At 42.0% G+C, this 11,264-nt stretch overlaps 2 protein-coding genes across 3 annotated transcripts in view; one reads left to right on the top strand and one right to left on the bottom strand.

Moving 5' to 3' along the window:
* Window positions 1-8,470, top strand: part of NEMP2 (nuclear envelope integral membrane protein 2) — a 15,376-nt gene extending 6,906 nt beyond the window's left edge. The window contains exons 7-9 of the mRNA XM_059853433.1: window positions 396-621; window positions 2,808-2,984; window positions 5,011-8,470. Of these exons, the coding sequence (XP_059709416.1) occupies window positions 396-621; window positions 2,808-2,984; window positions 5,011-5,236 (629 nt within the window). The 3' untranslated portion in view covers window positions 5,237-8,470. The remainder of the gene's footprint in view (window positions 1-395; window positions 622-2,807; window positions 2,985-5,010) is intronic.
* MFSD6 (major facilitator superfamily domain containing 6) overlaps window positions 8,471-11,264 on the bottom strand; it is a 43,617-nt gene continuing 40,823 nt past the window's right edge. For both annotated transcript variants that reach the window (XM_059853424.1, XM_059853425.1), the window contains one exon: window positions 8,471-10,673. In XM_059853424.1, the coding sequence (XP_059709407.1) occupies window positions 10,491-10,673 (183 nt within the window). In that variant the 3' untranslated portion in view covers window positions 8,471-10,490. The remainder of the gene's footprint in view (window positions 10,674-11,264) is intronic.

An 11,264-nucleotide genomic window follows, 5' to 3' on the forward strand; every position in this document is an offset into this window, starting at 1 on the left:
TTTGCTGTTGTTCCGTACTTTCCCTGCAAGAGCAAAAGGGCAGCTCCTCTGCTTTGCAGTTTGCTGGATGTGGGAAATGGATGCACCCATTGGGAATGGGATGTGGCTGCAGGGGCTGCCAAACCTATTGATCTGGCACCTGCCTCAGCATGGTCATGTGGACAGCATTCATGTGCAGCCCACAGCACTGGCTAACAGCTGTTCAGAGACAACCTTGTGAGCTCTTGGCACACTTTGGAAATAGAAAGCACATCATAAAACATCATGCAGTTGCCTGTAAGACAACACAAGAACCAGCAGGCTGCACTTCTCAGCAGCTGCCAGCTTTGTGAAGCAAAGTAAAGTTTATAGGGGTAGTTTGCATCTTTTCTCCATGTCCTTTTCTGTTCCTGCAGGGTATTTTCTGGCTGTTGGGATTACCAGCTTTGCCATTTGCTATCAGCATGGGCCGCTGACCACGGAGCTCAGCATAACCTTGTTCACATGGACACTCCAGTTAACAGCCTTTGTCCTGATCTACTTTGGTGTCACCATCCCTCAAGTTGCATATGCAGTCATAGCAGTCAGCCTCTGCTCCAAAGGCCTGTGTTACCCCCTGGGTGCTGCCTGTCATGTTGCCAGGTCTGTGTCTGTTTGTGAATGTTCAAGTCCTGGGAGAATCAGGAAATACTGGAAGCTGATCATAAAAAAAACCCTACACTTCAATAATGGTGTAGGAATTTCTAGTACTAGTTCAGAATTTTGCCAAATGTAAAACTGCCTTAGGAAAGGTTTAAGGTGCAGAGACACAGAAATTATTTTCCAGTCGGCAGTTTTAAGCACGAGTTTTGTTCTGTGGATAATGGAGAAGTGTGATTGTGTTCTTAAGGACAAATGTAGCACCTTCTAGTCCACAGCATATGGCAACCAGAACATTTCTGTTTGATTGATGAGACTGCAGCAATACTGCCTTGGTTTGACGTGTAGTGAGAGAAGCTGCAGGGAACCCATATGGAATCTTAGGGATAAAACACTGTACCATCACCAAGGATGCAGCTGTTCAAAAGTGACAGTCCTTGGAGGTTGAAGAGAGTGCAGAAACTAAAATCACATGTCCACAAAATAGCATTCTCCATTATTTTAGTTTTTTCCCTGTCATTCATAGAAGCAATCTATCAGAACCATGGAGATATTCCTCAGTATTCCTAGAGGCCCATTTTCATTGTGGAATTGCACAGGAGCTGTTTGCAGTGGGTAGACCTTGCTGAGTGTTTGCAGTAGTAATACAGGAACAACGTCTTTGCTCATCCTTGAATCTGAAGTACGTTGTAGCACAAGTGCAATGCTCAAATGAAGATTCTAAAAAGCCCTGCCAATTGACATCTGTTTTTTACCTTCAGTCATGGATGGCATCCAGCTTCAGAGTCTTTAGTACAGACTGTTCCATAGCTGTGGACTCTGCAGAACTGCAGAGAAGTAGGAAGAGGCAAAGGCTAGAACTGGCATAACCAGAAGAATAAAAAACAAATAATCTGGGGTTGGTTTTTTTTTATACACTGTTCTTATACCGTTTACTTTTTAAGAACATACTGCTTTAGTCTTGTCTTCTCTTTTTACACGCTGAAGTATGAAGTGGCCTGAGTTGAAGCTTTTTTATTTTAGGTAGAATTTGTCATTTGTTGTAGACCAATTTTTGCCTGCAGCTGAAGAGCAACAGCTGTTTCAAAAGCAACATGTAAGATCAGCACCTGTTGTAAACAGGTTCAGAACACTCTGGAATCAGTATGATGTGGCCACAAATTTTACTTTTACTTTCAAGTTTTACTCTGAAACACTGTAGTTTATTCTTTATGTAGTTCTTTCTTTTTGGTTTTCATGAACTGATGTGTCTATAAAAAATACACCTCTGAAAGTAATCTCTCTTAGGAGAATGATAAGGACTTCCAAATTTTTCTGTTTCAAAATCCTTAAGCCACAGCACCAAACTGTGAGGCCACAATGCCAGATATACAGTTAGAGCAGCAAATATATCAAAATAATTTAGAGTCTTGCGTGGATCTCACTGAGCCAGCAAGACCCGTCACCATTTGACCTAAACAATGACTACAGTTCTCTGCTTTAAAGAGATACAAGGAGGAAAGTTAAATGCTGCTGATGTTGGAGCAGGTGTTTTTATACAGAGCTGAAAGTTTTATGGGCATCCAGCCCTTGCTTATCTTAACTCATCACAACATTTAAATTGAAAGCAGTCGACAGAAGGAAACAGAACATGGCACACTTTCTAATTTATATCTAATTATATTATACATCGCTATGCAGCTGCTAAAAAACCATCAGATTGTAAGCATTTTGGCCTCAGACTACTCAGTTTTGTAATTCAGAGCAAGATTTAAGAGAAGCTAGCTAGTAAACAACATGAACAACTCACAACAGGCTTAGAGCATTGCTTATCTTTGAAGTACTATGTGCAGACTGAGTTTTGATTCAGCCCATGTCACTGCACAGACACATTTTGCATTTTGCACCTAAAAATGGCTGAGCAAGCAGCCATCTCTTTTAATTCTGTGAGATTTTAGTCTGTGCATACACAATAAGGACCTGATCTAATGCTTATTACACATAATGTGAAATTCTACAGCTTTGGTTAAGACCTAGGGTAAGCAGGCTAGCAAACATTACATACCTTGCCCTCAAATGTAAGAATGCAGCTTGTTCTCTTAAAAGGGTAGAGGTGACTAATGCATGTTAATAGCAGGTATAGAGAAAAAGGGCAGATAATTACATGGCAGAAGACTTTATAAATACTGGTTATTTTAATTTTGTTCTAGAAAAATGAAGCATCATTTCAAATCAAAAAAATTGGTGTTTAAATACCTTACTGAAGAGGAGTACCGAGAACAAGGTGAGAGTGAAACGATCAGAGCTCTGGAGGAGCTGCGCTCCTTCTGCAGGAGCCCTGACTTCCCATCATGGATAGCTGTATCCAAACTCCAGGCTCCACACAGGTAAGAAAACTTGGCTTCTCTAAAACAGGAAATACATTGCACACCTAAACACATTACAGACCTAAATGCCACTTCAGGCACTGTTCCAGGTGTGTTTATCTTGCATATCCCACTCAGGACCACAGCCACACCTCTCAAGGGTATTGCTCGCTGGTGGCATTAAATTTCTGTTTGTTCCTCCCTGACCACAAATTACTCTTAGGAATTTGCAGACCTTCACAGCTGATTCATGGTCATAGAACTTAAAGGCTTCCTACTGTGCCTCTGTAAGCTCTTGCAGTGACCCTGGTGGCTCTCTAACCAGTGAAATTGCCCTGCTTCAGGTTTTAGAGCAATGCATTTTTCTGTGGTGTAAAACTGGGGCACGGTGAAGATACATACTCAAACATTACTATATTAAGCTCTCCAACTGCAAATCTGCACAGTCAGGGAATCCTATTATTGAAGTATCACTATCTAAGTCTATATACAGAGAAAGAAATCAATACCTGCAACGAGCAAGAAGAACAGGTAGAAGAGCTGTGCCATGTATAGCTTAAGACATAAACCTAAGACAAATATAGTTCAGGAAGGGTCAAGCAAGCAAAGCCAGAAAACCCTGCAGAATATAAAATTAATCATAACAGTGTATTCCCATCAAAACAAAAACTTGAAGAGATCAGAAGCAAAGTTTCATATATTAGCCAGCCACAAAGACTTAGTCCTTGCCACAGAACCAAGTGTCATGATTTTAAAGGAACCCCAGTCAGCTAGGAATTTATTCAGTAACAAGTTAAACCCAGTTTCAGAACCTACATCTTCCTTGGACTGGCATGCAGAGAGTCTCTCTGCCAGGTTTTATAGATTTACTGTTAAACAGTCTTACTTTCTAAGCTGCTTGCCTTCCTTAGAATGATGGAGAGATAAAAAAGTGAAAGCTTACTGTTGTATTGTAAAACTAAATACCACCATATGTACAAAACAACTTGAGACACACATTTTCTAGCCATCATTTCATTAATAGAGGTGTTATAGACTGTTCTCTGGTTGTGAAAAGGGAAATGAAAAGGAGAACCAACAGCAATCAGATTTGGAGAACCCCTCCCAGCTCCCATTAAGCATCAGACTGTGGTTCATCCCAAGGCAAACCCGTTCCCATTTAGACTAACAGAGCTTCCAAGAACAGTGAGGTGACGACATTCATCTCACAGAAATGTTAAGTCTGAAATGTAAATTATTGATCAGTTTACCAGAACTCCAGAATGTAGTTGCATTTCCTTTTTCATACATTTCTCTGATGCTGTCGACACTTACCCAGGTGTCAGAACTGCCGTCTGTTCCCACACTCTTGCCAGAAACCTCCAGCTTTGTTCTCTCTCCTCAATGGAGTTGCCCACTGAAAGGAAGATTTGTGGGGGATTGCAGTATAGGGACAGTGCTAAGTTCTGCTTTGTTCTGGCATTCACTTGTAGCAGCTGCAGAATTCCCAGTCTGCAGCTCCAGCTGCACTAGAGGCAGGAATTCTTCGGGAAGACTTGAGCTCAGCTTGCCCACAGGGCATGCACAGCACCAGCAACAAGGTGACTACATACAACGTAGGAGTGCAGAATTCTTGCCATTTTTTTCCTTTCATTAGCAATATCAACACACCTGAATTCTTACAGCCTTTGTCTCAAATATGCTACAGCTCTAATTTATTTTTAGAAGCTAAAGTACCAACTACCCCACTGTACAAATGCTTAGTCTGGATTACCCTGCAAGTACTGACAAGATGTGAAAACGAAGTTAGATCTTCTTGCTTAGTCACAAGACCTTGCAGATGGTTTCCAGAAGAGCAGAAATTACTTCTACAGAAAATACTGAAAAGATGAGCTGGGAAAACCAATCTTTGCGTTGTTGCCATCCGTTATTGGAACTTCCCCTCATCTGCACTGCCTGTGGGGATGTCCTTACAACACTCCCTCCTAAATAGCAATACCCTAGGAATTTACAGTATTGCTTCTTTGAATTTCTCAGTTGATAACTTCTCCCTTTCAAAATGTGTCAGGTTTGCAGCTTTTGTTCTGGGCTCTCCCCACGTCTCACCTGCAGAAACAAAGGCGCATGATGAGCAGTATGGCATTGGGAGCTTCTTCCTGGAAGAGCAGCTCTTTGAGACCAGGGCACAGTTTGAGCAAGAGGAGCCAGCTAATTCTGTCCACGAAGAAGATGAGGAGAACGAAAATGAAATGCATACACAAATTCCATTTCCATATGCTACTGAGCTGCTTTGAGAAATAACAACAACAAAAGAGACAGAAAACACACTTCTCCTAGAAAGGGAGGATACAGAATGAGAACTCACACTTGGCCTTTTCTTGTGGTTGCTGGTGGACAAAGAAGGATTTTTGAAAAAAACTCTTTTCTGTATCACCAATGTTACCTGATTACCATAGGGGCTGTTCAAGTGAAGAGCAATCTCATGCTATGGCTATTTTCACTAGGGAAACAAACATTGTGTATTTCCAAGGCAAGTACTGGAGACAGCCTGTCCACCAGGATGCCTTCTTTTACCAAGAACACTACCTCTAGTAAACAGAGAATCTGTTCTGGCCCTTTCCATCATCAAGTCCTCTGTGCTGAGCACTAGAGGGAGGAAAAGCCATTTTTAATACTCCCTTTTACTAAGTACCCTCTGTGTCAAGACTTCTGATAATGCTTTTAGAGTGTTGATAAACTGTGTTCGTTGTTTGTGAGACTTTTATAGAGAGTTGATGCAGCTGAACGAGGTTTGTTTCCTCTTCTGGCTGGGCTGGTCTGTTAGCTTCATCCTGCCTCTGCCTTCAGTTTTGCTCCTTGCTCCTCAGAATGCTGCCTGATTTTTCACCCTCTGCCCATATTATTCCATTCTTGACCTCTGCTGTAGTTACACTGCATTTTGTTCTTTCCAAGTCTTTGTTTATTTACATACTTTCTTCCCTCTTGTACAGATCTTCTGCTAACCTTTCTCTAGCCCTCTGCTTCTCCACCTCTGACAAGGGTTTAGGAGAGGTTTTCCATCCCTAAACATTTTTGCTATTGCCTTCAGTTTCAGTGTCAGCTTACCTCAGGCAGGTGCTGCTGTCTATTCCAGGCCTCTGCAGAGCTCCAGAAAGGCCACAAAGGCTGAGGCTGTTTCAGCTGCTTGGAGAAACTGCTATTAGTAGAGCCAGAGTGCTGCTGTGAGCCTGAACTGGGAATGCAGATAACCCACACAGAGCTCCACTGGCCTCAGAGTACTCAGTAGTTTGTTCACTGAGTTAAGAAGCAGAAAATCATTCCTGGCAAAATAGTGAGGGAAGATACCTGACTTTTACCTTCCCCTTCTCAGCTGTCTGTGGGACTTCTCACAGGAGAAGTGGAGAGGACCAGAGAGAAATTCAGGCAGTCACGTGTCTGAATTAGGTAGTACACAGTCCTAGGCTAAGGAGTAGTGGGTGTACAGATGTAATTGCTTTCTTTTGTTCTTTAGACTATCCCTCCCTGTATTCTTCTGTTCTCACTTTGCTGTTTTCCTTTCCTGTCTTACAAACTGCAGAAAACAAGAGACCATGAATTCTGATTCATTTGCCATCTGATCTCACAAACCCACCGGGAACTGTAAGCAATGGGGAGCAGTTGGTGCTCAAGAAAGGCATGTCAGACTGGGATCTATCTGTTTAAAAGGGCTGTTTGTTCTTTGTAACATGCCTGGTGGTGCAGCATAACTTCAGCAGTGCAGGTGCTGTCCTGGGTGCTCCCTGTCCATCACTGCAGCAGGGACAAAACCCGTTACCTCCAATGGTGCTAAGAAGTGTGGCCATACCATAATCCAAGAGCTCTGTGTCACAAAGGACTCCGAGTTGGTGCTTGAAAGCCTTAAAGCCTTACTGATGTGGTCTTTTCTCCTTTATATTGCTTCAGCTTTGCTTAAGTTTAAAAGAAGCACTTCCATTTGACAGAACAGAGACACTTAACACCCTTTAGTGCCATAAAATTTTAAGTACCTATGCAGAATCTAAAGCATGTTAGCAGAGAAAAGCCATGTCAAGCAGGTGATCCAAAATGCACATGCTGTTAAGTCAAGAACACCCAAAAACAGAGCAAGGGTTCTGTTTAGGAAGGCTACTAGCAGCAAGACTCACCCTTAAGAGAGGCTGGTGCTACCAAATCCACAGCTAAATTGCCACCCACACTTGGGAAGTCAGGTTTGGCTTGGGGGGCTCTGGCAATAGCAACAGCCAGTTGTGAAAACAGAGGAAGGCTCATTGTCTTGGCTGGTTTGGGAGAAGGGGGGAAACTCCCCCCTGAACAATGACCATAGACCAAATCAGATTTATTTTATCTTTGTGTCACCATCATGAAAATAGAGGACTTAAAATCATTACAGATTAGGCAAAGGATACTCAAAGAGATGTCTTAATGTTTTTTGCATGTTCTGAAGTACAGAGGTTTTTTTCAGTGTACTTTATAGTTAGCCAAGAGCTCCCATCCAAGCAATTTGAGGCCAAGGAAAAGAATCAGATTTGTCTGAGCTTAAATATAGTTTTCCTGGATGTCCTCTCTTTAGTGAGGTAGTGATGATCACCCTTCTATAATATGGAGGCATATCAATACATGACATGTATTTACATACAATAGCCCAGATTATACATTAAGGTAGTATTTTACCTAAGCAATATGTTAAATGGAAAAGCCTTCACCCCCCCCCTTAGTTTAGGTAAATACATGTTTTAAAAGAATTCCAGGTACACCTACTTCAACAAGGAAAAAAGTTAAAAAGCAATAAAAATTAAATAAAAATCAACTCACGCCGTATGTAGCTGTGAGATCCATTGTTGGCAGGGATGGGTAAATACTACCCCAAAGCAGAGCAGGAAATTATTAAATGCATGAAAAACAGAATGGCAGCAACAGGAGAAAGATGATGGCTACCTTAGTGGGTAGCTAACAGTGACATTAAAAATCCTCCCAAGCCTGTTCCAACACTGAAAGGGTTTCATAAACAAAACCCACCCAAACCAGCTGCTGTCACTGGAGCCCTGTTCACTTGCACAGTGCTCCTGTGATATGTGGAGATGACACAGCCTTACTGAAACACAATTGTTACGTACTGTTGTTTTGGTTTTCAGCTAGAAAATCTAGGAACAGAATCTAGGCATTAATCCATTGCCCTCTTACAAAAGCCTTTATCCCTTAACAAAGGATGTTACATTTTTCTCTGGTCTCTGCAGTGTTCACAGTGATGCCCTGCACTCCTTCACACATTGGTTTGTGTCCCTCACAGTCCCCGCACCCCACAGAAGGGAACTGGTGCCCAAGTCAGATTTTATTATCAAACACTATTTTAACACAGTGCAAGAGTAGTTCCCAGGCTCTTGGTTCAGCATCCTCCAGTGACTTTAGTAAAAGGTCATTACCACTGAATTATTTTCACTTCAGGTTGGTTATGTTCACTGCTGACGCTAATATAAACAAATAAAATAAAAGTTCATGTTGATACTATTAAATATGTTATGGATATTTTATATTTCTTACCACAGTTTTTACAGTTTCACAAATATCAAAATCCAGGTGTACATGTCCATTTTGCAACATAGAATGACCATACAATTCCAAAAAGAGCAGGCATTTCAAATACACAATTCTGAAGTGTAAACACAGTGTACAAGCTCTTCACTTCACAATCCAGGTGCTATGCAGTAGCAGCTGAGGTAACACCATACAGCATGAACTCAACAAATGGTTGGTTAGCCTCAAGATGATTTTTAGCATCCTTCTGTCCCGTCACCTGTTCAGTCTTTAGTTCTCCCCCAAGTTATACAAACATACAATAAATACATTTCTGATTTTAAAGGACACTTAGACAAGTCATGAGGATTTATGTGAGTACAGTACATTTAAGTTCAAGTGCAAAAAAAGTAACTAGTGGCTAGTCATCGATGTTTCTTTTTGTTGTCTATGGTGTTGGTCCCAGGCACTGCCAGAACGTGGGTTGTTCTAAAAGCACAGCTAAAGCACAGCTATGGGACACCCCTTCAGTCAAGCTAACAGATGTCAAAGTGGGTAAACCTGTGCACCCCCCTTCCTGCTCAGCTATTGCCACCTTCCTCTCCCTGACTCTGGGCTCCTGCTGGCCTTGCCTCTGGCTCAGCTCAGTCCCCCAGACCTTGCCCATGGAAGGCCTCACACCCCACACACATCTCACTTCCAGGAGGGCAGCTGAGCAGTGCTCCCTCAGTCCCATGGGAGCAGAGTGCTCAGGATTTCCTGGGAACAAGCTGCTAGTCTAAGAACATGGGCCAAAACACTCCTGACTAACCCCCCCCGACTCTTCCCTGAGCCCCAGGATTTCCCTCCAGCAGCAATTTTCACTATGCACCAGACGAGCTGGCTGCAGACAGTATTAAGAAGCATAACAAAACATAATCCAAAGTCCTCCAGTGTCTTGACATTGGGCAAAGTAACTTCCTAAACATACTGCAGCTGAGTTACATTTGCTTCCTCCTGAGAATCTCTCACTCTACTTGATTTCTGCATCCACTACTTTGCCCCTATAATCCTAAACATTGAAGATTTTTAGGTGATTCCTCCCTACTCCCCCACCTTCCCTAGGCACTTAAAGCTTACTGTTTTCTTAATAAATAACCATAATAACTACACTGCATTAAATAAACCCCTGTATAGATGATGAAATAAAAAACCCAAAAAGATCACTAATCAATCTCAGGCTGTGCAATCTGGATCAAAGATTCTTGTCTCAATATAACATCAAACCATAAATTACCCAGATGCACACAACCTTGTGCCCACCTGCAGGGCAACAAGCACAGAGGGTAACTTCTTCAGAAGCCTTCCTCCAACTTTTGTGTTGCACTAAAACGCCAGTTCAAAACCTTTGCTTTGCAGAACTAAACTTCTATCTCAAACAACAAAACATTAGCTTCAAAAACATATTCTGTGAATATGCATGTGGTTTACTTCATCCCTCACCATAATATTAAGATACACTTTCTTAAGCTATTCTGTTTCTGAGAAATCTTTCCAGAGACACTTTCATGACATTGCTAGAATTATTAGATCTGGTATTTTCTGATAGACTATTCAGGGAAATTCAGTGTCTCTCTTAAAAAGCCATTTAATTTTGATTTGGGAATAAATTTAAAGGAAAAAAAAAAAGATCCAATCGAGTCAGACACACTGTGCCTCAACAAATGAGTAGTGAACTCCCTTTCTTCCACAGATGACAAAGAAATTTCATAGCACTTGACTCAGCTTTAGCAAAGCAGCTGAGAATCCTTCCTACCATTATATCTGGCCACATCACTTCCCTCGAGAATCCGACCTTTTGGCTTCCCTGCTCATGTTGCTCTGTGTAGTCATATGAATATTCTTTATATAGTTAAAAGCTTGCACTGCATCACGTTATGACTGTTAAGATGAAGAAGTCCTACTTTTGAGCTCCTACTCCAGCGTTTCCCAGGTGAGAAGCAGAGTTCCATGCACTGGATTTGGTAAGATGAGCACATCTCAGGGCCCTGCAGCAGCAGGCTGAGCATCATGACCCGACACCACATGGCTGCCATCTGCTTGGGAACCTGATGGTGCTGCAGGGGTTGGTGCCAAACAACTTCTGGACTGCTCAGAATCTGCTGGATTTTGGGGTTGTCTTGCTGAGCTGGCTGATGAAGCACTGCGATTCTCATTGGTTTTCTACAAAAAGGGGAAAGGATTGCATGCCAGAAGTCAACATAAATCCTCAGGACACTGTCCCCACTGGCACCCCCCAGATGCATTCAGGCACTGCTGGAACGTCACAAGGCACTTGCTTTGAATGCCCACAACATAACGAGTCAAATTTAAAGCAGCAAAGCAAAAGTACTACATTTAAATCCAGATGACACTAATAGCAGGCAGACAGCAGCTTACCTTCCAGATCTTTTCCTAACTGCACTTTCCCAAGAAGCATGCAAAAAACAAACTTGTGTTTCAAGGGGAAAAAAACAATTAACTAGTCTTCAAAGTGTTTAGACAAGATAATTCTTATGACTAAGCAAGTCTGTAACTTTTTTTCATGCTTCTCAACTACAGTTTTTCTCAGTTGATCCCCACCCTCCCCAAGACATTGCTCAGACTCTCTGACTGGCAGAATTTTTGCTGTGTTGACGTACAAATCTATGCAGTCTTCTCAAACAAGCCTTATCAGGGAACATAAGAGCACATTTAAACACCAGTTACATTCCCAGGGCTGAAAGAGCAAATCTCCACACTAACACATTTCAATAGAAGGTGATGCACTGCCTA

This window comes from Haemorhous mexicanus, chromosome 8 (assembly GCF_027477595.1).
Source record: "Haemorhous mexicanus isolate bHaeMex1 chromosome 8, bHaeMex1.pri, whole genome shotgun sequence".
NCBI lineage: Eukaryota > Metazoa > Chordata > Aves > Passeriformes > Fringillidae > Haemorhous > Haemorhous mexicanus.